The sequence below is a fragment of the Mobula hypostoma genome, chromosome 15 (genome assembly GCF_963921235.1).
Source record: "Mobula hypostoma chromosome 15, sMobHyp1.1, whole genome shotgun sequence".
Lineage (NCBI taxonomy): Eukaryota > Metazoa > Chordata > Chondrichthyes > Myliobatiformes > Myliobatidae > Mobula > Mobula hypostoma.
Window position 1 is genome coordinate 74,637,307 of NC_086111.1, and position 26,442 is coordinate 74,663,748.

Sequence of the window (26,442 nt, forward strand, 5' to 3'; positions counted from 1 at the left end):
CTCCCCTCACTCAGTGACCACACTCCACTACCCCAGTCCCTCCCCTCACTCAGTGACCACACTCCACTACCCCAGTCCCTCCCCTCATTCAGTGACCACACTCCACTACCCCAGTCCCTCCCCTCACTCAGTGACCACACTCCACTACCCCAGTCCCTCCCCTCATTCAGTGACCACACTCCACTACCCCAGTCCCTCCCCTCATTCAGTGACCACACTCCACTACCCCAGTCCCTCCCTTCACTCAGTGACCACACTCCACTACCCCAGTCCCTCCCCTCATTCAGTGACCACACTCCACTACCCCAGTCCCTCCCCTCACTCAGTGACCACACTCCACTACCCCAGTCCCTCCCCTCACTCAGTGACCACACTCCACTACCCCAGTCCCTCCCCTCACTCAGTGACAACACTCCACTACCCCAGTCCCTCCCCTCACTCAGTGACCACACTCCACTACCCCAGTCCCTCCCCTCACTCAGTGACCACACTCCACTACCCCAGTCCCTCCCCTCACTCAGTGACCACACTCCACTACCCCAGTCCCTCCCCTCACTCAGTGACCACACTCCACTACCCCAGTCCCTCCCTTCACTCAGTGACCACACTCCACTACCCCAGTCCCTCCCCTCACTCAGTGACCACACTCCACTACCCCAGTCCCTCCCCTCACTCAGTGACCTCACTACACTACCCCAGTCCCTCCCCTCATTCAGTGACCACACTCCTCTACCTGTCCCTCCCCTTACTCAGTGACCTCACTACACTACCCCAGTCCCTCCTCTCACTCAGTGACCTCAGTACACTACCCCAGTCCCTCCCCTCACTCAGTGACCTCACTCCACTACCCCAGTCCCTCCCCTCACTCAGTGACCACACTTCACTACCCCAGTCCCTCCCCTCACTCGGTGACCTCACTCCACTACCCCAGTCCCTCCCCTCACTCAGTGACCTCACTCCACTACCCCAGTCCCTCCTCTCACTCAGTGACCTTACTCCACTACCCCAGTCCCTCCTCTCAGTCAGTGACCTCACTCCACTACCCCAGTCCCTCCCTCACTCAGTGACCTCACTCCACTACCCCATTCCCTCCCCTGACTCATTGACCTCACCTCATGTTGGGTTTTCTCTCCACCTCTCTTACCCACTGTCCCTTTGACTTGCCCCTTGCCAGAATCCTCCCTCACCATCTCTTTCCAGCATCTCTTCCAGTCCCACCCCCTCTGTCTGAACATAGAACTTTACCGCTCTGTTTTAACACACGTGTTGTGCTTGCAATCATTTTAACCTACTCTAAAATTAATCTCACTCTTCCTTCCTACACAGCCTCCATTTTTCTGTCATCCATGTGCTAATCTAATGCATCGGCCCCTAGCACCACCCTGGCAGCGCGTTCCACACGCGTACCACTCTGCCTAAAAACCTACCTCTGACATCCATCCTATAACTTCCTCCAATCTCATTAAAATTATGCATCATCATATTAGCCATTTCTACCTTGGGAAAAATTGTCTTGGCCGTCCAGTGGATCTCTGCTTCATCATGATGGAGATAGCAGCAAAGGCTGTGTCAGAACTACAGAAATAAATGTGGAGTGTGAAATGCACAAAACGTTCCTGAATGGTGGAAAAAGACAAAAATGTTATCCATGTGGCAAATCCTCCCTTGATGCAAATGACTGTGGTTCATAGAGAAAATTTGCAGAAAGTGTCACAGAGAAGGTCATATAGAGAGAGTGTGAAAGGCAGACAAAAAGCACAACCACAAGGAAAAATCAGAGTGAATATTTTCAAACACAAAACTAAACAAATGCATAAAGTGACTGAATGTGGAACTGAATCAGACAACACAGAGTCTGTCAGAGGTGAATTGTCATGTCTGGAACTGCACAGTATTACTGAAGCAGGTTGCAGTATAATTATGGATCACAATAGATGTGTCTGGTGTGAAACTGAAGATGGAGCTGGACACAGTGTCAGCTTTGTCTGTAATTTCAGAGGCTGACTACAACAAAATGTTTTCTAAGCTGCAATTAGAAAAGGCCTTGCTGAAGCTGAAGACTTACACAGGCAAACTGGAAGTGAATGTGACGTATGAAGGCAAAACACAGTCATTAGAACTTTATGTATTGACAAATGGAGGCCAGCACTTTTCAGACATGAATGGTTGAGAAAAATCCAACTAGACTGGCACTCAATCAAAGCTCTCAGTACATCAACAGGAAACAGCAGCCCAAATGGTAGCACTGACCAGAGACTGGCACAGCTGCCAATGCTAGTGAGCAGCTCTGAACGGGAAGGCCAGAGCTGTTCGTATACGCAGGAACTTCAAAGTGAGCACCAACCCTGTGCTGCGTCCTGTGCAGTATTCCTTGCCATGAATAGAAGACAGTTTTGCATCTTTGGCAGGTGGTGAGAGGTTTTCAAAGATTGACTTGTCACAAGCTTATCTGTAAATGGAGATTGAGAAGTCAAGCAGGAAGTTCCTCACAATCAACACTCACAAGAGACTGTTCCAGTATAATTGTCTCGTCTTTGGTATCGAATCAGCTCCAGCAATTTGGCAAAGAGCAATGGACCAAGTGCTTCAAGATGTCCCAGCAACACAATGTTACCTTGAAGATATCATCGTGACTGGCAAAAGTGATGAAGAGCACCTCCAAAATCTGGTAAAGTGTTTACCAGGCTGGGTGAGTATGGTCTGCACGCAAAGAGAGAAATGTGAGATTTTCAAGAATGAAATCTCATATTGTGGACATGTCTTTGACAAGCATGGCTTACATAAGTCACAAGAGAAGACTGAAGCAGTGTTACAGTCACCCAAACCAGAAAATGTGTCACAACTCAGCTCATACTTGGGTCTTGTAAACTACTACCATCGGTTTCTCCCAAACATTGCAACAGTGCTGCATCCATTGAACACACCATTACAGACAGGAGCAAAGTGGGAACGGTCAGAAAGATGTGAAAAAGCATTCAAGGAAACAAGGAGGCTAATAACATCCAATGATCTGCTCGCCCATTATGGTCCATCCCTGCCCACCTGACTGGTGTACTATGCCTCCCCTTATGGCATTGGAGCCATTTTGCCACATATTATGAAAGATGGATCTGAACGCCCGATTGCATTTGCTTCAAGATCACTGATGAGTGCAGAATGCAACAATGCACAGACTGACCAAGAGGCCCTAAGTCTAGTATGGGGAATAAAGAAGTTCCACCACTACCTGTATGGAGAAAAGTTTACACTAGTGACAGATCACCATCCCTGAGTGTCCATTTTCAATCCCAGGAAGGGAATTTCTGTGATGACTGCTGCCTGGTTACAATGTTGGGTACTGTTTCTTGGAGCCCAACTCTATGAACGTCGAGTTCAAGGGTACCAAACAGCATAGCAACACTGATGGCTTGTCATATCTTCCACTATTGGCAATTGAAGAACTGAAAGTCTTCATATTGTGACCCAGCAGAAGTGTTCGACATCGCACTGGTGGACCAGTTGTTGGTAACAAATTCTGAAATACAAAGGGAAACAAGGAATGATCTGACATTGTCAAAAGTCTATGAAACCAGCATGCAAGGATGGCCAGTGCACGGAAACCCTATAATTCCAGAGTTCTCAGTGAGATGAGACCAACTGTCTGAATGTCAAAGAACACTGAGGTGTGGATCTTGTGTTGTGGTTCCCTATAAACTGCGCACCAGAGTGTTAGAGAACCTGCATGAAGGACACCTGGGTACAGTCGAGATGAAGAGCCTTGCCCAGAGCTACATGTGGTGCCCGGTAATAGATAGCCCGGTAAATTGAAGACTTGACCAAAAGCTGTTCATGATGCCACAAAGTTTAACTTGCATCATCATAGATATCTTTGCACTTGTGGGAGTGGCCAGCTTCGCCGTGGCAGAAAGTACATGTAGACCTTGCTGGGATATTCATGGGCTCCCTGTTTCTGATTGCTCTTGATGCTCATTCGAAATGGCCAGAGGTCATACCAATGAAGTCAACCACCTCAGAAAAGACTGTCTCTACTCTGACGACTATCTTCACCAGAGACAGCTTACCAGAACAAATTGTGAGTGACAACGGACCACAGTACACATCAGAAGAGTTCAGACCATCAATGAAGAAAAATGGCATCAAACATATCAAGGCAGCTCCTCACCACCCAGCAATGATGGAGTTAGCTGAAAGGTTTGTCCAAAACTTCAAGAAATCCATCAAAGTGATGGACAAGGAGGACATTTCTCAACAGTACAAGGTGGACAGCTTCCTTTTTGTGTATCGGAACTCTGTTCATGCGATGACAAATCAAACACCTGCAAAGCTGTTCATGAACAGGAATCTGAGATCTCGCATAGATCTCCTGAAACCAGATCTACGGAGGGAAGTGCAAAATAAACAGTTCAGCCAGTTGCCAAATAAATCAGCAAGGAGCTTCGAGGTTGGACAGTAAGTCCTAGTGCGTGATTACGAAGAAGATAAGTGGACACCTGGTAGGATAGCTACGAGAACTGGACCACTGATATACACAGTGGGTGATGGAGGTCAGACATGGAGACATCATGTGGACCAGATACTGGATGCTCAACCAAAGAACACTCCTAGGTCATCTGCGTCCAACAAGACGGACACATTACAGTCACCGGACTTGCATTTCAGTGATGATCATGTCATCAACAGCAACGTGACACAGTACCGGCAACAAAGAATGTTGTCTTAGACAAGACACCTACCACTCCACAGGACCAGAAGTATTATCCTGAAAGAACCAGAGCGCCACCCAAAAGACTGGATCGTTAGTGTTTTGAAGTTAGTTATGGACTGTTTTTTTAAAAATCAAGCAAACACAGTTATTGTGAAAGCATGTTTATTTGAACATGGTTTTTTAAAGGGAAATTGATTGTTTCTTTACATATACCCGGTGGTGTTCCGCAGGGATCTGTTCTGGGACCCCTCGCTTTGTGATTTTTATAAATGACCTGGACGAAGAAGTGGAAGGATGGGTTAATAAACTTTCTGACATCACAAAGGTTGGGGAGGTTGTGGATAGTCTGGAGGGTTGTCAAAGGTTACAGCAGGACATCAGTAAGATGCAGAACTGGGCCAAGAAGTGGGAGCTGGAGTTCAACCCAGATAAGTGTGAAGTGGTTCATTTTGGTAGGTCCAATTTGAAGACAGAATATAATATAAATGGTAAGAAATCTTGGCAGCGTGGAGGATCTTTGAGATCTTGGGGTCCATAGGACACTTAAAGCTGCTGCACAGGTTGACTCTGTGGTTAAGAAGGCATACAGTGCATTGGCCTTCATCAGTCGTGGGATTGAGTTCAAGAGCTGAGAGGTAATGTTGCAGCTATATAGGACCCTGGTCAGACCCCACTTGGAGTACTGTGCTCAGTTCTGGTCACCTCACTACAGGAAAGATGCAGATACTATGGAGAGAGTGCAGAGGAGATTTACAGGGATGTTGCCTGGATTGGAGAGCATGCCTTATGAGAATAGGTTGAGTGAACTTGGCCTTTTCTCCTTGGAGCGACGGAGGATGAGAGGTGACCTGATAGAGGTGTATAAGATGATGGGAGGCATTGATCATGTGGATAGCCAGAGGCTTTTTCCAGGGCCGAAATGGCTAACATGATGGGGTCTGGTTTTAAGGTGCTTGGAAGGAGGTACTGAGGGACGTCAGGGGTAAGTTTTTCAAACAGAGAGTGGTGGGTGTGTGGAATGCACTGCCAGTGGCGGTGGTGGAAGCGGATACAATGGGGTCTTTTAAGAGCCTCTTCGATAGGTACATGGAGCTTAGAAAAATAGAGGGCTATGTGCTAGGGAAATTCTAGGCAGCTTCTAGAGTAGGTTACATGGTCAGCACAACATTGTGGGCTGAAGGGCCTGTAATGTGCTGTAGATTTCTATGTTCTATATGCAGTTTTATGTTACATTAATCTAAAAGTGTAATGTATGGATCTATTTCTTTTAGCACAATGACTCCCCTTTGCACTAATTATTGACTGATAACTTATCCATGCTCATTGATCTGTTGCTCTCTCTGCACGTTAGCATGTGCCCCGAGTACGTGCCTTTATTTGTTTGATGCAGACACAACACGTGCTCCTGAGTTTGTCTCAGCGCTCCCCCCGCTGGGAGCGCGGAGGGTGTGGGGAGTGACGGGGAGTGGCTGTGCTTGTGGGATCCAAGCCACTTGTACTTTGCTCTGACTTAAAGGAGGGCACGCTGCTGTTAATCATTGACGGCGCTGCGGAACCTGGGGCGGCAACCACAGCGAGCCAAGCCGAGCCCATCTGACAGTCAGTTTAATATCACTGACATATGTTGTAAAATGTACTGTTTTGTGGCAGTAGTACAGTGCAATGATTATAAATGATAATAAGGATAGCTAAGAAATAAACGGTGTCAGAAGAGAGTGAAGTAGTGGAGTAGAGTTACTGGTTTCACCGTCCACTCAGAAATCTGATGGTGGGGGAGAGAAAGCTCTTCCTAAAACGTTAGTGTTTTCTGTACCTCCTCCCTGCTGGGAGCAATGAGAAGAGGGCACGTCCTGGATGATGGGGGTCCTTACTGATGGGCGCTGCCTTCCTGAGGCATCGGCTTTCGAAGCTGGCCTTCATGGTGGGGAGACTACTTGCCCATGATGGACCCAGTTGAGGCACAACAGAAGTTTGTAGATTCAGCCAGCTCCATTTTAGCAACAGCTTCTTCCCCTCCACCAGCAGATTTCCGATTGGTCCCTGAACCCATAAACACTACCTCAATGTTTTGTTTTTTCACTAATCCTGTGCCTTGGCTCCAGACGATGAAACAACCAGCTAGAACGCTTCTGGCGGTACATCTGTGGAAATTTGCTGGAGTGACTGTGACACCCCCCAGCTCATCACTGCCCTCCCCCCACTCTGCTCTAACTCCACTCTCCGCTGGAAAGAACTGGCTTCAGGATCTTGGCCACTGCAGTGGAGAGGGAGGAGTGTGCTTCCCTTCAATGGTCTCTGCAGGGAGGCTGCAGAAAAGATTCTCAAGGACGTTACAGGCGACAGGTTTCATTTGTAAGGACAGACTGGGTGGGCTGGGAATGAGCTGCCGGGGGAAGTGGCTGAGGCAGGTATAGACAACATTTAAAAGGAATTTGGACAGGTGCATGGATAGGAAAGGTTTAGAGGGATAGGGGCCAAATGCAGGGCAAATGGGATGAGCTTACGTTGTGTTCTTTATCTTCTAGTGGGTTTTTTTTAGCACTACATTGGATCGAATGGCCTGTTTCTGTGCCGTATGATACATGAATCTATAAAACATATTTTCAGTATTGATCTGTATTCATATTACGTCCAAATGTATTTTCAACGTGGTAATTGTACCCACCCCACCTCTACCATCTACTTTGGCAGCTCGTCTACATACCCACCACCCTCTGTGTGGAAAAGTTGCCCCTCCTTCCCTCCTCGCCTTAAACCTGTGCTCTGTAGTTTTAGATCCCCCCCCCCCCACCCTGGGGGAAAGGCTGTGACTATCCACCTTATCTAGGCCCCTCATGATTTTATAAACTTCAGTAAGATCACCCTCCACCTCCGTCACTCCAGGGAGAGCAGTCACAGCCTGTCCAGTCTCTTCTTACAAATTCAGCGCTCCAGTCTTGGCAACGTCCTTGTGAATTTTTTCTTCACCCTGGCTAATATATCTCTGTAATCCTCTCTGAATTTTCTACTGTTAATGCACTGGTGTCTGGGCCCCAGGCTCTGGAATTCTCCCAAAACTCTTCTATTCCCCTTGTGCTTTCTGCGATATTCAAAATTCAAGATGTTTAATGTCGTTTCCAGTACACAAGTGAAAAGGGGATCAAAATAATTGTTACTCTGGATCCACCACAGCACAAAAAAAACAATAAGATAAAGAATGCAATAATAAAAACAGAATCAATACAAATACATAAGATAGCGTATACACATGTTGATTGTGCGTCCATAAAGTGACGCTAGGCACAGGAGTGTCTGTAGACAAGGTGACTCTGACAGGAAGTGATAAAGTAGTGGTGGTTGGCTTTGTTGAGGGGTGGTGTCAGTGGGTGGAGGTTTGATCAGCTTTATTGTTTGGGTAAAGTAATTGTAACACCTCTTCAAGTGAGTATTTTGGTGACCTGAGGTTGGCATTTGGCTACATTTTTGTTTGAGGGGAGTTGGTTCATATCTTTCTGCTCTTTTTGAATGATAATTCATTTATTATAACTTTTGATTCCGAGCCCAGAAAATTGTTTAATCATCTTCAACACCCCAGTTGGAGCTCGGTTATCTAAATTCCATGAAATACAAACATTGTCTCTGTAGCTTGTTTCTCTGAAGTTAACCCTTGCCTCCTGAAACTACACAGCCCCAGTACCTGTCAAGTACCATATACTGTGTACCATATACTGTGGTGCTGGAAAGTTTGTGTGAACCCTGTAAAATTTTCTCTATTTCTGCATAAACATGACCTAAAATGTGATCAGATCTTTACCTATGTTCTAAAACTAGATAAAGAGAACCCAATTAAATAAATAACACAAAAAACATTCTACTCATTCATTCATTTATTGAGAAAAAGGATTCAATATTACATGTATTGGTTGGAAAAAGTATATGAACTTTTGGGCTAGTGCCTTTTACCAAAGCTATTTGGAGTCAGGTGCTGCAATCAATGAGATGAGATTGGAGGTGTGGGTTGTAGAGGTGCCCTGCCCTTTCACAAAAGACACACAATGTCGGATTACTGACAGAGCCTGCTCTTAAGAAAGATCTGTTTATGTGCACCATGCCTCGATCAAAACAACTTCCAGAGGATTTAGAAGAAGAATTGTAAAGATCCATCAAGCTGGAAAAGGCTACAAAAACATTTCTAAAGACTTGATCGTTCATCAGTCCACAGTGAGAAATTGTCTACAAATGGAGTAAGCTCAGTACTGTTGCTGCTCCCCCTAGGAGTGGGCATCCTGCAAAGATCACACCAGGAGCACAACCTGCAATGCTGAAGGAGATGAAAAGAACCCAAGGGTAAAAGCAAAAGACCTGCAGATATTTCTAGAACTTGCTAAAGTTTCTGTTCATGTGTCCACTGTAAGAAAAATCAATGGTGTTCATGGAAGGACACCACGGAGGAAACCACTGCTCTCCAAAAAAAAACATTGCTGCACGTCTCAAGTTTGCAAAAGACCACCTGGATGTTCTACAACTCTTCTGGGACAATGCCCTGTGGACAGATGAGACAAAAGTTGAACTTTTTAGCAGAAATGCACACTATGTTTGGAGGGAAAAGGGCACTGTACACCAACACCAAAAGCTCACCCCAACTGTGAAGCATGGGGGAAGGAGCATCGTGGTTTGGGGCTGCTTTAGGGCCTGGGCAGCTTGCAATTGTTGAGGGAACAATGAATTCAAAACTGTATCAAGACATTTTACAGGAGAATGTCAGGGTAGCGGTCTGTCACCTGAAGCTTAATAAAAATTGGATAATGCAACAAAACAATGATCTGAAACACAAGAGTAAATCGACATCAGAATGGTTTAAAAAGAAAATTTGTACTTTTGAATGGTCGAGTCAAAGTCCTGACCTTAATCCTATAGAAATATTGTGGAAGGACCTGAAGCAAGCAGTTCATGCAAGGAAGCCGTCCGACATCCCCGAGTTGAAGCAGTTTTGTAAGGAGGAATGGCCTAAAATTCCTCCAAGCCGAAGTGCAGGACTGATCAACAGTTACTGGAAACGTACACTCAGTGGTCAATTTATTAGGTACAGAAGTACCTGAATGGGCACTGTGCGTACCTGTCCTTTGATAGAAAGCTTGCTTTGACTTTGCCGTGGAAGATGATCCTTGTCGTCGCAGGATCAATTACCCCTTGCTCTCTGAGGTTCTCCACCTTTCCTCATCAACTGCTTGACCAGGACTCCAGCTTCAGGGATAGCAGTGGGAAGCTGTAGGTGTGGGAGGACAGGGAATGCTTCAAGCAGCTCAGATGCAGGTAGCTCATGGTTGTAGGGATGTGTGTGAGTGTGTGTGTGTGAGTGTGTGTGTGTGTCTGTGTGTGTGTCCGTGTGTGACTGTATGTGTGTGTGACTGTATGTGTGTGTGTCTGTGTGTGTGTGTGTGTCTGTGTGTGTGTGTGTGTGTGTGTGACTGTGTATGTGGTCCGTGTGTGTGTGACTGTGTATGTGGTCCGTGTGTGTGTGACTATGTGCGTGTGTCTGTCTGTTTGTGTGTGTGTGTATGTCTGTATGTGTGTGTGTGTGTGTGTGACTGTGTATGTGGTCCGTGTGTGTGTGACTGTATGTGTGTGTGTCTGTCTGTTTGTGTGTGTGTGTATGTCTGTATGTGTGTGTGTGTGACTGTGTATGTGGTCCATGTGTGTGTGACTGTATGTGTGTGTGTCTGTCTGTTTGTGTGTGTGTGACTGTATGTGTGTGTGTCTGTCTGTTTGTGTGTGTGTGACTGTGTGTGTGTGTGTGTGTGTGTGTGTATGTCTGTATGTGTGTGTGTGTGTGTGTGTGTGTAACTGTGTGTGTGTGTCTGTTTGTGTGTGTGTGTATGCGCACAGGTGCGCACTGTGGAAATGGGAAATACTTGGAATAGTTTGGATGCCTCTGTGCTGATCTTTAACTTTAATGCTGCTCAGTTCTAGTGTGGTCAGTAACAACGCCCGAGGGTAGGCAACTGACTCCAAGGGCACGGGGCGTGAACGGGAGCAGATTGCTGACGGCTTGCCCCTTCGTCAGGGCATTGCACTCAGGCACAAGTGATGCAGGACCTCGAGGAAAGAACTGAGGGAGGGGCGGTACAGAGACAGTCTCACAGTATGGGAGGGATGATACTGAGGCAAACAGGACCTCACTACGGGAGCAGCTCCAAGTCCACAGATCGCTCAGAGTTGCTGCTCAAGTTGATAGGGTGGTCTTCATGAGTCGGTGGGTTGAGTTCGAGAACTGTAGGGTTGCCTGGTTACACCACACTCAGAATATTGTGTTCAGTTCTGGTCACCTCACTCTAGGAAGGATGTGGAGCTGTACAGAAGGTGGAGGGGAGATTTACCAGGATGCTGCCTGGGTTAGACAGCATGTCTTTTAAGGACAGGTTGAGAGAGCGAGGGCTTTTCTCTTTGGAGAGGAGGAGGATGAGAGGATATTTGATAGAGGTGTACAAGAGACACAGATAGAGTAGACGGCCAGAGACTTTTTCCCGGGGAGAAAGGGCTAATGTGAGAGGGCGTAATTTTAAGGTGATTGGAGGAAAGTGTTGGGGGATATCAGAGGTAGATTTTTTTACACAGAGTGGTGGGTGTGTGCAACATGCTATCAGGTGTGACGGTAGAGAAAGATACATTAGGGACATTTAAGAGACTTCTAGACAGACACGTGGATGAAAGAAACATGGAGGACTATGTAGGAGGGGAAGGTTAAAAGGTCGACACAAGGTCATGAGTCAAAGTGCTTGCATTGTGCCATAGTGTTCTATGTTCCAATCTGAGGAAATACACAACTGTTTAACCTCAGTGGCACGGATGGTCTAGAAACAATAATTGGGAGCAGAGCTAGTGATCAGTAGGCAACGTTAGTATGGATTTGTTTAAAGGCATATTGTTTATGACAATGGTTTTCTCAGTGATCTGACAGGAAGCTGAACAAGGGAAGATTGTTTGATGAGGTTTATGTGAACCTCCATAAAGAACATGATGGGGAATAATCAGTTGACATTTTGGGCCGAGACCCTTCACCAGGACTAGAAAGGAAGGAAGCTGGCAGTGATAGGTGAGACGAAGTGAGGGAGAAGGAGGGAGGGTGGGGATGAAGTAAGAAGCTGGGAGGTGATTGGTGGAAGAGGTAAAGGGCTGAAGAAGAATGAATCTGATAGGAGAGGAGAGTGGACCATGTGAGAAAGGGAAGGAGGAAATGGACAGGTGAGGAGAAGGGGTAAAAGGGGAACCAGAATGGGGAATTGAATAAAACTGGAGGAAGGAGACATTACCGGAAGTTAGATAAATAAATGTTCTCTTTTAGACCATAAGATCATCAGACATAGGAGCAGAATTAGGCCATCTCGCCCATCGAGTCTGCTCCGCCATGCAATCATGGCTGATCCTTTTTTCCCCTCCTCCTCATCCCCAGTTCCTGGCCTTCTCCCCATAACCTTTGATGCCATGTCCAATCAAGAACCTATCAATCTCCGCCTTGAATACACCCAATGACCTGGCCTCCACAGCTGCCTGTGGCAACAGATTCCACAAATTCACCACCCTCTGGCTAAAGAAATTTCTCCCCATCTCTGTTTTAAATGGACGATCCTCTATCCTGAGGCTGTGCCCTCTTGTCCTAGACTCTCCCACCATGGGAAACATCCTTTCCGCATCTACTCTGTCTAGGCCTTTCAACATTTAAAAGGTTTCAATGAGAACCCCCCTCATCCTTCTGGATTCCAGCGAATACAGACCCAGAGCCATCAAATGTTCCTCGTATGATAACCCTTTCATTCCTGGAATCATCCTTGTGAACCTCCTCTGGACCCTCTCCAACGCCAGCACATTCTTTCTAAGTTGCGGGGCCCAAAACTGTTCACAATACTCAAGGTGAGGCCTCACCAGTGCCTTATAAAGTCTCAGCATCACATCCTTGCTCTTGTATTCTAGACCTCTTGAAATGAATGTTTACATTGCATTTGCTTCCTCACCACCGACTCGACCTGCAAGTTTTGATGAGGAGAGATGAAAGATTGATACACGAACTTGCTGGAAGAACCTAGCAGGTCAAGCAGCATCTGTGGGAAGAAAGGGACTGTCAACATTTTAAGTCGAAACTATGCCTCTGTTCCTGCAGCAGATTTCATCAGATTCTGAGATTACAGTGGAGTTTGCTGGGGTTGGTGTTGGGACAAAGAAGACTATGGTAGAGTTTGCTTGGGTTGATGGTGGACCAAGAAGATTACGATGGAGTTTGCGTGGGTTGGTGGTGGGACTGGGAAGATTGCAGTGAAGTTTGCGTGGGTTGATGGTGGGTCAAAGAAGATTACACTGGAGTTTGTGTGGGTTGGTGGTGGGACAAAGAAGATGAAGGTGGAGTTTGCATGGGTTGCTGGTGGGACTGAGAAGATGAAGGTGGAGTTTGTGTGGGTTGGTGGTGGGACTGAGAAGATGAAGGTGGAGTTTGCATGGGTTAGTGGTGGGACTGAGAAGATGAAGGTGGAGTTTGTGTGGGTTGGTGGTGGGACTGAGAAGATTACGATGCAGCTTGCGGGGGCGATGATGAGGCTGAGAAGATAATGGTGGAGCTTGCATGGGTTAGTGGTGGGACTGAGAAGATTACGATGCAGCTTGCGGGGGCGATGATGAGGCTGAGAAGATAATGGTGGAGCTTGCTGGGGTTGGTGGTGGGACCAAGAAGATTACAATGGAGTTTGCGTAGGTTGGTGGTGGGACTGAGAAGAAACCCAGATGATCAATATGCATGAAGAGAATGGAGAAATCACCACTAACCCCAGCAAACTCCATTGTAATCTTCTCAGTCCCATCACTAAACCCAGTAAACAAATTCTAGGGGGAGTGGTTGGTATTTTGGGAAGTCGCAGGACCTGAGGCTAAAAAAGCTTCTGGGACCTGGGCCTTACACATAGACACTGAGAGTACAGGTACAGAGACATCGATCACACACTGTTCAGGCCACAGCTGGAGTATTGTGTTCAGTTCACTTTTGGGAAAGTTCTTGACAGATCTAAAGTGATTAAATCTTGGTTTCTTATGGGATCTGGGTGTTCAGGAAGATAACAGACAGAAAGAGAGTATGAAAGTGATTAGGACAGTGGAATATTGGCCTTCAGTGCACAAGGGGAAGGATGGTGAACTGATTGTCGTGAGTTGGTGTGTACATATTGCAGGGTTGGGTGGTTAAAAAAAAACACATTCACAAGACAACTGACCCAACAGATTATCGTTAATAACACAGGTGAGGCATGTTCCTGATCTATGGTTACCCAGTACGGAGCGGAGAGAACTGCTCGGAAGCTTTCCCGAGTGGCCCCCTTTCCCTCTCCCCTCCTTCCCAGGGGCTGCAGATTGCTCCTGGGCATCTACAGATCTACAGATGTACCATGGAGAGCATTAATCACTGTCTGGTATGGTGGGGCCAATGCACAAGATTGGAAAAAGCTGCAGAGATTTGGAAATTCACCATGGGCACGAGCCTCCCCAGCACTGTGGGCATCTTCAGAAAGCAATGCCTCAAAATGGCCACGTCCATCATTAAGGATCTCCATCACCCAGGACATGCCCTCTTCTCATCGCTACCATCAAGGAAGAGGTACAGGAGCCGGAAGGCACACACTCAGTGTTTTAGGATCAGTTCTTTTCCCCTCTGCCATCCAGCTTCTGAATGGACAATAAACCCTGAGCACCGTCTCACTATTCTTTTTCTCTTTTTACACTAGTTATTTAATCTATTTTAATAACTGTAATGTATAGTTTATTGTGTATTGCATTGTACTGCTGCTGCAAAACCACAAATTTCACGCCGTATGCCAGTGACGTTAAACCTGATTCTAGGCCCGGCCAGAAATGCCATTCACGGTTTGGCCAGTGGGCAGTCGGGGGCTCTGCCCCTCTCCCGGGGTTACCTCCTTGCCCGGGTGTCCTTGGACAAGGAGCACACTTTGTGTCTACGGCCACAATGAGAGATTCCCGAGGACGGTCTACCCCTCAGGGGCTTGTGTGTGTTGTAAATAGAAATACTTCAAAACTGAAAGTAATTTATGAAGCCCTGATTTATTGCATAGTGTTTAGTTGGTGAATAAACTTCTGTTTAAAAAAAAAAGCACGATTACTGTCAATAGGGACTCAAGAATCTCAGCCTGAAATGTTGACTGTTTGTTCACTTCCATAGATGTTGCCTGACCTGCTGAGTTCCTCCAGCATTTTGTGTGTGTTGCTCTGGATTTCCAGCATCTGCAGAATCTCTTGTGTTTATAAATCTGCTCAAGAAGTGTGTTGTCTGCTTTAGAGGGCACCAGCTATGCAAAGAGCTTGGACCAACTTGAGTTGTTTTTCTCTGGAATGCCAGAGGCCGAGGGGAGACCTGATTGAAGTTGTTAAGATTTTAGAGGCATGGATAAGGTTGGCATTTAGAATCTTTTTCTCACAGTTGAAATATCAAAGTGTTAAAATAAGAGGGGGTAATATTTAAGAGACTTCTGGGACAAGTATTTTTTTTGTGCTCCCTGGTACAGATTGCTAAGGGCGGAGGTGGGAGGCCAGTATGACAGGAACATTTAGGATTCGCATAGACAGGCACAGGAATGTGGAGGGATGCAACTTAAACTGTCATCAGAGAGACAGTGGGACAAAAAGCCTATTCCTGTGAGCCACTGCTCCATGAAGAGCCACTGACGGTTTGAGTGAGCGGCCAAAGAGCTGGGCAATGGTGAATGGGTGTGAAGATGCGACATGTGAGAAGGAAAATAAGAAGAGTGATTAATCAGGGTGACAAATGTTAGTGGGAGCAGACAGGAGAATGGGAATGGAAGGGATAATAAATCAGCCATGAGGAATTGTGGAGCTGACTCGATGGGCTGAATGGCCTAATTCTGCTCCTTCGTCTTATGGCTTAATGATCTAAAATGAGAAGGCATCTGTCCCAGGGTACAATCCCCAGTAGGCTAGTGCACAGGTTCAGGACATAACTAGGAAAACTCACAGAACAGTAAACTAAGGTGTTTAACTTCAATAATATGAGGCATTGGTGAAGTCACATGTTGGTCACCTTGCTCGTGGAAGTAATTATTGATTAATTTATTTACTTGGTAACTTACTTGCAGATACAGCACAGTTACAGCCCCTTCCATCCTGAGGGCTGTGCTGCCCAATTACACACACGTGACCAATTAACACACTACCTGACCGACTTTGGACTGTGGCAGGAAACCGGAGCACCCGGAGGAAACCCACACAATCACGGGGAGAACATACAAACTCCTTACAGACACCAGTGGGAATTTTACCTGGGTCACCGGTGCTGTAAAATGTTACAGTAACTGCTACACCACTATACAGTTCTGGAACCTAATGGCCCTCTCTCTGTCTGAAACCCTGGCCATATTTTCCCAGAGCTGTCCACTACTTCCTGAATCTTCTTCTGGGCATCACAGTGGTTAGCGTAATGCGCCAATGACCAAGGCTCAATTCCGGCTGCTGTTGGTAAGGAGTTTGCGTGCTTTCCCTGAGACCGCATGGATTTCCTCCGGGTGTTCCAGTTTCCTCCCTCATTCCAAAGACATGCAGGTTGGGGTTAATAAGTTGTGGGCATGCAGTGTTGTCGTCAGAACCATGGGGACACTTGTGGGCTGCCCCCAGCACATCGTCCGACTGTGTAGGTTGTTAACGCAAAACAATCCATTTCAATGTACGCGTCAAATAAAGCTAATCGATAATGTTTGCTGAACAAACCAGGGTGGTTAAGTTCAGTTACGCTGGCCATCGGCACTGGTGAGGTATCATGTCACACTCTGTACAGTCTTGGTCACCTTACTCGTGGACCCTCTGTCCAAAAGCCCAGCTGTGAGACGTCCCCTTTTCCCCAGGCAGCTCTCTGAACCTTTCTTCTTCCCTGCAGCTTTGAGCAGCTGTGGCCAGGAGCTGCCGTCCATGCCTCATGGATGTACAGAGGGCAGCTGTTACCCTGCAACGGGCAACCTACTCATCGGGAGAGCACACAACTTGACGGCCAGCTCCACCTGCGGTCTGCAGGGACCCACTGAGTACTGCATTGTCAGCCACCTCCAGGTACGTCCCGGGCTCCCCTCTCCGTCCACGGGTGGGGCTCAACCCCAGTGGGCAGTGGCCCACCCTCAGCTCTGTTCAATTCCGAATTTTCTCATCCAAGGTTCTTTTGCAAGTCAAGAAAGAGGAATAAAAGTTTTAAGAAAATAACTATTAAACAGTTTAATCCAGTGCCTCACTGCATCCGAGGGCAGTTAGATACCATCACCAGTCTGGAGTGGCAGACAGACAGACTGGGTAACAGCTTCTACTCTCAGGCTGTGAGACTGATGAATACTCTGACACCACCGATGTCTCGTCACTGGGACGGCGAGCTCTTTACTGTTTACTAGTGCTGCACCCTTCACATACACATTCCAATTATATTTATCACCTTAATGATACTAATATTTTGCTTTATGTGTTGTGTGTGATAAATGTTATCTGGGTACAGCATGGTCCTGAGGAGATGGCTGAGGTATTTAATGAATTCTTTGCTTCAGTATTCACTATGGAAAAGGATCTTGGCGATTGTAGGGATGACTTGCAGCAGATTGAAAAGCTTGAGCATGTAGATATTAAGAAAGAGGATGTGCTGGAGCTTTTGGAAAGCATCAAGTTGGATAAGTCATTGGGACCGAACGAGATGTACCCCAGGCTACTGTGGGAGGCGAGGGAGGAGATTGCTGAGCCTCTGGCGATGATTTTTGCATCATCAATGGGGACGGGAGAGGTTCTGGAGGATTGGGGGTTGCGGATATTGTTCCCTTATTCAAGAAAGGGAGTAGAGATAGTGCAGGAAATTATAGACCAGTGAGTCTTACTTCAGTGGTTGGTAAGTTGATGGAGAAGATCCTGAGAGACAGGATTTATAAACATTTGGAGAGACATAATATAATTAGGAATAGTCAGCATGGCTTTGTGAAAGGCAGGTCATGCATTATGAGCCTGATTGAATTTTTTGAAGATGTGACTAAACACATTGATGAAGGTAGAGCAGTGTATATGGTGTATATGGATTTCAACAAGGCAATTGATAAGGTACCCCATGAAGGGTTTATTAAGAAAGTAAGGAGGCATGGGATCCAAGGGGACATGCTTTGTGGATCCAGAATTGGCTTGCCCACGGAAGGCAAAGAGTATGGATGTAGACGGGTCATATTCTGCATGGAGGTCGGTGACCAATGGAGGTGGCTGACAATCCAGTACTCAGGGAATTGTTCTGGGACCCCTATTCTTTGTGATTTTTATAAATGACCTGGGTGAGGATGTGGAGGGATGAGATAGTAAATTTGCTGATGACACAAAGGTTGGGGGTGTTGTGGATAGTGTGGAGGGCTGTCAGAGGTTACAGCGGGACATTGATAGGATGCAAAACTGGGCTGAAAAGTGGCAGATGGAGTTCAACCCAGATAAGTGTGAAGTGGTTCATTTAGGTAGGTCAAATATGATGGCAGAATATACAAACATAGTATTAATGGTAAGACTCCTGGCAGTGTGGAGGATCAGAGGGATCTTGGGGTCTGAGTCCACAGGACACTCAAAGCTGCTGAGCAAGTTGACTCTGTGGTTAAGAAGGCATATGGTGCATTGTTCTTCATCAATTGTGAGACTGAGTTTAAGAGCTGAGAGGTAATGTTACAGCTATATAGGACCCTGGTCAGACCCCACTTGGAGTACTGTGCTCAGTTCTGGTCACCTCACTACAGGAAGGACATGGAAATCATAGAAAGGGTGCAGAAGAGATTTACAAGGATTTTGCCTGGATTGGGGAGCATGCCTTATGAGAATAGGTTGAGTGAACTCGGCCTTTTCTCCTTGGAGCGACGGAGGATGAGAGGTGACCTGATAGAGGTGTACAAGATGATGAGAGGCATTGATCGTGTGGATAGTCAGAGGCTTTTTCCCAGGGCTGAAATGGCTATCGTGAGAGGGCATAGTTTTAAGGTGCTTGGAAGCAGGTACAGAGGAGGTGTCAGGGGTAAGTTTTTTTACGCAGAGAGTGGTGAGTGCGTGGAATGGGCTGCTGGCAACTGTTGTGGAGGCAGATACGATAGGGTCTTTTAAGAGACTCCTGGATAGGTACATGGAGCTCAGAAAAATAGAGGGCTCTGGGTAAACCTGGGTAATTTCTCAGGTAGGGACATGTTCGGCACAGCTTTGTGGGTTGAAGGGCGTATATTGTGCTGTAGGTTTTCTGTGTTTCTAAGTTGTTTCATATTGTGCATATACAAATGTATATTTATTGTGGGTACACTGTGGTCTGGGGGGGACGTTGTTTGGTTCGGTGTGTATATGTATTGTGGGTACACCGTGGTCCGGGGGGACGTTGTTTCATTTAGTTGTATACACGGTGTGTGGTCCGTGGGAATGTTGTTTCATTTGTGTGTATTAATGTACAGTCAGACGACAATATCCCTGAACCTGAGTCATGTCTGAAGGGACATACAAGAGTACAGCACAGGAATAGGACATTTGGCCCACAGTGTCTTGCCAAACAAGCTAAAAATCAAATCAGAAACAGCCAAACACTAACCCTACACCATGTCCATATCCCTCCATCTTCCTTCCATCCATGTGCCTCTCCAAACTTCTCTTAAAAGCCTCCAGTGTATTTCACCACAAAATCAGTTGACTGAGAAACACTTGGCAGTCCCCACGGTGCGCTGCTGATATTAAAGTCGGAGGTCATGTTTTGTAGTGAAGCAGGTTACAGTGACTTTCAGAGAAATCTTGATTTGTAGGGGATGCAGGCTGAGGAGTAGTAAATGGGTCAACTTTGATAAGTGTAGGGCGATGCAGACTGGGTAAGTCCAATACAGTGAGTGGCAGGGCACTGGCCAGTGTTGTGGGGCAGAGGGACCTGGAAAGTACAGTACACAGTTCGCTGAAAGCAGTCACACGGATAGGCAGGGCGGTGAAGGTGACGTTTGGCATGCTGCTTTTCATCAGTCAGCACATGGAGTTTAGAGGCCGGGGCATTGGTTAGGGGTAGTGTTATCTAAATCATTATTGAAGTCACGCTTGGTGTATTGGTCACCCTGATATAGGAAAGACATTGTCAAACTACGGAGGGTGCAGTAGAGACTTACAATGATGCTGCATGGTTATAGGGAGAGATCGGCCATGCTGAATCTTTATTCCTGGGAGTGTAGGGAAGTGAGAGATGATCTCAGAGAAGCATGAGACCAAATGGATATGGTGGACAGAAACTGTCTCTTCCTCAGGGCTGGGGAGGCCAAAAATAGAGGGTCTGTAGAGAAGATAAGAGGAGAGAGATCTTAAAGAGACCTGAGAGGGAACGTCTTTACACAGAGAGTAGTGAGTGTCTGGAATGAGCTGCCACTGGAAGCTGTTTGAGACGGGTACAATTGTATCATTTCAGGGGCATTTGTATAGGTACATATGTGGAGGAGAGGGGTTTGGAGGGCTATGGACCAAATGAGGGTAACTGGGACTAGCAGTGAAGATATTGTGGTCAGCATGGATCAGTAGGCCTGAAGCACCTGTTTCCATGTTGTATGACTGTGATAAGGTGCAGTCATGACCACCATCGTTATGAGCCATGTCGTATGACATGGGTGATCTTGGTCTTTCTATCACCATGATTGTTCTTGGCAAATGTTATCACAGAACTGGTTTGCCATTTCCTTCTTCTGGGCAGTGTCTTTCCAAGATTGGTGACCCCAGCCATGATCAATACTCTTCAGAGGCTGTCTGCCTGGTGTCAGTGGTCGCACAACCAGGACTTGTGATCTGCACCAGCTGCTCATACGACCGTCCACCACCTGCTCCACGGCTTCACGTGACCCTGATCGGGGTCCAAGCAGAGGCTACACCTTGCCTAAGGATGAACTGCAGGCTAGTGGAGGGAAGGAGTGTCTTACACCTCCTTTGGTAGAGACGTATTTACACCCCACCAATGTACAGGCATTGTTAATAAAGCCAGCATTTATCGTTCAACCCTAACTGCCCCTGAAAAGGTGAGGCTGAGTGATCTCCTTGAACTGCTGCATTCTTGGTGAAGGTGCTCCCACAGTACTGGTGGGGATTTCAAACCCACTGACCGTGATGGTCCACCAGAGGCTGGGATTAGACCCATTGGTTAGAAGGAGGAACACATAGTCCTATGCGTAGGAGTTAGACCAGCATTAACCTGACGGGTTGAATGCCTGAGATTTTGCTGGCCATTTAAATGCTTTTCCCTCTGTTTTGCCCCTCTCCCTTAACTTGGCTGTTATAATACTCCTGTTTAACACATTTCACCCTCTGTAATTTCGCCCTCCCCATTTCCCCCTCCCCCGTACTCCGAGTGTAGTTCTGTGCTTTCTGTCAATGAGGAAACCCGTAACGAGAGGGTGCGCTTGAGGGAGATAAAATCCAACTGCGTGTCCAGGCACAGTAGAGTGGGTGACACCAGAACGTGCCTCTGATTCTGAGAAAATCCTTATCTCCACCACCAGCTGCTCCCTTCCTGACAGCCCTGAGGTGCTCCACAATGATGTGGTTCGTGCATTTATTTTGTCTAACTCGGTGTTGATAAAATTATTTATGAATAAATCTGTCAGTGAAGGTACTAACAATGTCTCCACGGCAGAGCATGCGAGCGTTAGGGTGATAAAGGGAGCATTAATCGAGCTATTCTTTTGAGTCTGGGAGGTCCTGCGCTGAATGGGGCTTCCAGGCAAGAGGAGAATTGTGAGGCTTGTAGATAGTGGAAATGTTCTGGGGTGTCAAGGGGTGTGTTACTCACTTCAGGAAACTCAGCCACCCTGACTTGTCTCTGCAGCCGCTGCGTTTATAGTAACCTCCATGAATCGAGCACCAATACAAATCTAGTGTTGCTGGAGCAACAGGTCCTATAATGTAGAAGATAGAATTAATGTTCTCTCAGCTGTTAAAACAAATTACCACTACACAGACCAAGCATTGCTCCAAACAGGAAATTTTTACACTGCCTGAAAACTGCAGGGCACTTTAAGTGTTTAAATGTTAAGAAAATTCAAGCTGTGCGGCAACAAAGGCTATGTGTGTGGGAGCATTTCAGCTACTGTGCGGCCATGCACCCACTCAGCTTAGAAGGAACAGTGCACAGAACGTAGAACATTACAGTGGAGCGAAGGGAATTTTAGAGGCACGAGAGAGGAGCCGGCCAAAGTTGATCAGAAGGGGACACTAGCAGGGCAGCAATGACTGGAGATTCTGAGAGCAATCAGAAGGCACAGGATCGATACTGTACATCCCTAAGAAGTATTCTAAAGGAAGGGTGAGGCATCTGTGGATGACGAGGGAAGTCAAAGACAGCATTGAAGCAAAAGAGGGCAAAGATTAGTGGGAAATTTTCAGGACTGGGAAGCTTTTAATTACCAACAGAAGGCAATTAAAAAATCCACAAGGAAGGAAAAGATGAAATATGAAGGTAAGCTAGCCAATAATATAAAAGAAGGTTCCAAAAGTTTTTACAGATATATAAAAAGTAAGAGACAGGCAAGAGTAGCTATCAGACCATTGGAAAATGACGCTGGAGATGTGGTAAAGAGGGAGGAAGAAATGACGGAGGAACTGAATAAGTATTTGACGTCATTCTTCACTGTGGAAGACAAGTAGTATGCCAGAAGTTCGAGAGTGTCGGGGGCAGAGGTGATTTATAGTTGCAATTAATGAACTGAAGTTGGTTGGGAAGCTGAAAGGTCTGAAGGTAGATGAGTCACCTGGAGCAGGTGGACTACACCCCAGGGTTCTGAAAGTGGTAAATGAAGAGAGTACATTAGTAATGATCTTTCAAGAATCATTAGATTCTATTATAGTTCTAGAGGACTGGATTGAAAATACCACTCCACTCTTTAAGAAGGAAGAAAGACAAAAGCAAGGAAATTATAGGCTAGTCATAGAGTGATAGAGAAGTCCAGCACAGAAACAGGCTTTCGGTCCATCTAGTCCATGCTGAAACCATTTCAACTGCCTACTCCCAACAACCTGCACCAGATCCATAGCCCTCCATATCCCTACTATCCATGTACTTATGCAAACTTCTCTTAAATGTTGTACTAGCAGCTCATTCCACACTCTCACAAGTGAAGATGTTTCTCCTCATGTTCCCTTAGACTTCTCAGCTTTCACACTTAACCTCTGGTTGTAGTCCCACCCAACCTCAGTGGAAAAAGCCTGCTTGCATTTACCCTGTCTATATCCCTCATAATTTTGAATACCTCTATCAAATCTCCTCTTAATCTTATACGTTCTAAAGTTTACAATCCTAACCTATTCAATCTTTCCTATAACTCAGGTTGTCCGGACCCAGCAGCATCCTTATAAATATAAATATAAATGCACTCTGCCAGTTAGCCTGACTTCAGTGGTTGGGAAGATGTTGGAGTCCATTACTTAGGCTGATATTTTGGGTCACTTGGAGGCACATGATAAAATAGGCCGTAGTCAGCATGGTTTCCTTAAGGGGAACTCTCACCTGACAGATCTGTTGGAATTCTTTGAGGAAATAACAGGCAGGATAGACAAAGGAGAGTCAGTGGATGTTGTTTATTTGGATTTTCAGAAGGTCTTTGACAAGGTGCCACACACATGAGGCTGCTTAACAAGATAAGAGCCCATGGTATTACAGGAAAGATACTAGAATGGATAGAAGATTGGCTGACTGACGGGAGGCAAAACCTGGGAATAAAGGGAACCTTTTCTGACTGACTGTCTGTGGTGTTCCGTAGGGGCTGTGTTGGGACCTCCTCTCTTCACATTACATGTCAATAAATTGGATGCCAGAATTAATGGCTTTGTGACCAAGTTTACGGACAATATGAAGATAGGTGGAGGGGCAGGTAGTGTTGAGGAAGCAGGGAGTCTGCAGAAGGATTTGGACAGATTAGGAGAATGGGCAAAGAAGTGGAAGATGCAATACAGTGTTGGGAAGTGTATGTTTAATGGTCTGTCTAAGAGATTGTTAAATGCCCCTAATGTACCTGCCTCTACCACCACCCCTGGCTGTACGTTCCATGCACTGTTCCCTCCAAGGTCCGCGGTGTGTGACTGCACAGTAACTAAAATGTTCCCACACACGTAGAAGAGAAGTATAAAGCAGAGTTGATGGTGGAGGAAGGGAAGCCCCTTTCTTTAAAAAAGGAGAACATCTCCCTCGTCCTGTAAAGCAGAGTTGATGGTGGAGCAACTTTGATGTGTGTTGCCCACACAGGTAGCCTTTGTTTCTATGCAGCTAGAATTTTAATATTTAAACTAAAGTTCTGCACAGTTTTCAGGCCGTGTAAAAATTTCCTGGTTTGTGCAGTGGTAAAAAAAAATTAGATTAGATTAGATTATGAGGACACACAGTCCTCTTTTATTGTTGTTTAATAATGCATGCATTAAGAAATGATACAATGTTTCTCCAGAATGATATCACAGAAACACATGACAAACCGACTGAAAAACTGACAAAAACCACATAATTATAACATATAATTACAACAGTGCAAAGCAATACCGTAATTTGATAAAGAACAGACCATGGGCACGGAAAAAAATCTCAAAGTCTCTCGAAAGTCCCATCATCTCACGCAGACGGTGAACCTCCAGCGCCGCAAACTTGCTGATGCAGCATCCCGGAAGCATCCGACCACAGTCCGACTCAGAGTCCGTCTGAAAACTCCGAGCCTCCGACCTCCTCTTCGACACCGAGCACCGAGCACCATCTCTGCCGAGCGCTTCGACCCTGGCCCCGGCAATAGGCGATATGCAAAGCCGAGGATTTGGGGCCTTCCCCTCCGGAGATTCTCGATCACACAGTAGCAGCGGCAGCAAAGCGGGCATTTCAGAAGTTTCTCCAGGTGTTCCTCTGTGCTTCTCACGGCTGTCTCCACGAAATCAGGATTGTGCACGGTCCCTAGTTAACACATACGATATCATTCGGAACGGCCGCACGCACTGCATCGCGCCATCATCTTCTCCTCCCTCCTGAATTAGAGAGAACATTGGTTCCATGCATTCACCACTCACTGTGTAGGGAGAAAATCTGTCTCTGACATTCCCCCCCCCCCCACCCACACTTTCCCCAATCACCTTGAATGGATGTCCTCTGGTGTTGGCTACTGCTGCCCTGGGAAAGTCTCTGTCTGGCCACTCTATCTATGCACTTTATCATCTTGTACACCTGTATCAGGTCAACTCTCATCCTCCTCACTCCAAAGATTAAAGCCCTAGTTCACTCAGCCTATCCTCATCCAGCATCCTGGTAAATCTCCTCTGCACCCTCTCTATAGCTTCCACACCCTTCCCTTAATGAGGACACCAGAACTGAGCATAATATTCCAAGTGTCGTCTAGCCAGTTTTATGGAGCTGTAGCATTGAACTCAGTCCCCTGACTAATGAAGGCCAACTCACCATACACCACCTTAACCACCCTATCAGCTTGTTCAGCAGCTATGATGGACCCCACTCCACAAGCAATCTAACCCTCAGGCTGAGAGATGACTTGATAGAGATGTAAGAGGCATAGGTAGAGTGGACAGCCAGAGACAAGGGCGCTTAATTTTAAAGTGATTGGAGGGAAGTATTGGTGGGGGGGGGGTGTATCAGAGGTAGAATTTTCATGCAGAGAGTGGTGGGTGTGTGGAACGCCCTACCAGGGGTGGTGGGTAGAGGCAGATACATTCGGGCCATTTAAAAAATTCTTAGAAAAGCACATGGATGATAGAAAAATGAAGAACTATGTAGGAGGGAGGGGTTAGATTGATCTTAGAAGAGGTTAAGAAGTTGGCACAAGCTTGTGGGCCAAAGATCCTGTAGTGTTCTATAAACAGTTTGTCAATGTTCACTCTGTATTGTTCTGTGATAGACAACAGCTCATTTCCGTGTTAGACTTCGTGTGTGACTGTTGGGAGCTGATGACTGAGTAGTATTGCACGTGTGTGTGTGTGTGTGTGTGTGTGTGTGTGTGTGTGTGTGTGTGTGAGAGAGAGAGGAATGACAGAGATTGTTTGGCCAGTCGCATCTCCTGTCAATATCATGAAAAGATACTACCGCAGGAGAGGGAGGCCCAAGAGGAGCAATATCTGTCCTCACTTTCACTGTGAGTAACGGTGAGAAAGTTTCTCCAACGCTCACCGTTTACATTGTATGTGTAAATTATCAGCCGGACTGTGGGAGGGTGATCACGACATGATGCCAAATGACTTTGAGTTTTACTTTGAGGCCTTTCAAGGTGAATGCAAACAAAGGGAGATGTTAGATTAAGTGTAAATTATGGACCCAACGCAAGCTCTGATTGTGGGCTGGCAATGCAGGGACAGGGAGCAGTGGGAGAGCCGTCCAAATGAAAATTGTTGGACTTGGCTTCAGACAGCGCAGGGGAGTGCTCTGTGTGAGTTCTGTCGTAACACAGGAATGTGCAGGGGACAGCAATCGCAGGGAGTAGGGAGGAGTGAACAGCCGGTGGAGGCTCTGAAGCCTGGTGTGAGTGCAGTAGGCAGGCAGCACTGGCACACCTGCAGAATAACAACGTGAGGACAAGCTGCCAGCCTCCCTCCTCACCCTACCTTCTTATTCTGGCTTCTGCCCAGTCCTAGATGTTGCCTGACCTGCTGAGTTCACTCCAGCATTTTGTGAGCGTCCAACTCAACCTCTTCTGCACCCTCTCCGTCTTCTCCACATTCTTCCAAAACAGGGTGACCAG

The 26,442-nt window shown here is 46.5% G+C and overlaps 1 protein-coding gene across 4 annotated transcripts in view; it reads left to right on the forward strand.

Moving 5' to 3' along the window:
• The window catches only part of lamb2l (laminin, beta 2-like), a 229,022-nt gene that overhangs the window by 15,889 nt on the left and 186,691 nt on the right, over positions 1-26,442 (forward strand). For 3 of the 4 annotated variants that reach the window (XM_063068278.1, XM_063068277.1, XM_063068279.1), the window contains one exon: positions 16,620-16,789. The exons of the other annotated variant lie outside the window; for it this stretch is intronic. In XM_063068278.1, coding sequence (XP_062924348.1) covers positions 16,620-16,789 — 170 coding nt within the window. The remainder of the gene's footprint in view (positions 1-16,619; positions 16,790-26,442) is intronic. 4 annotated transcript variants of the gene reach the window in all.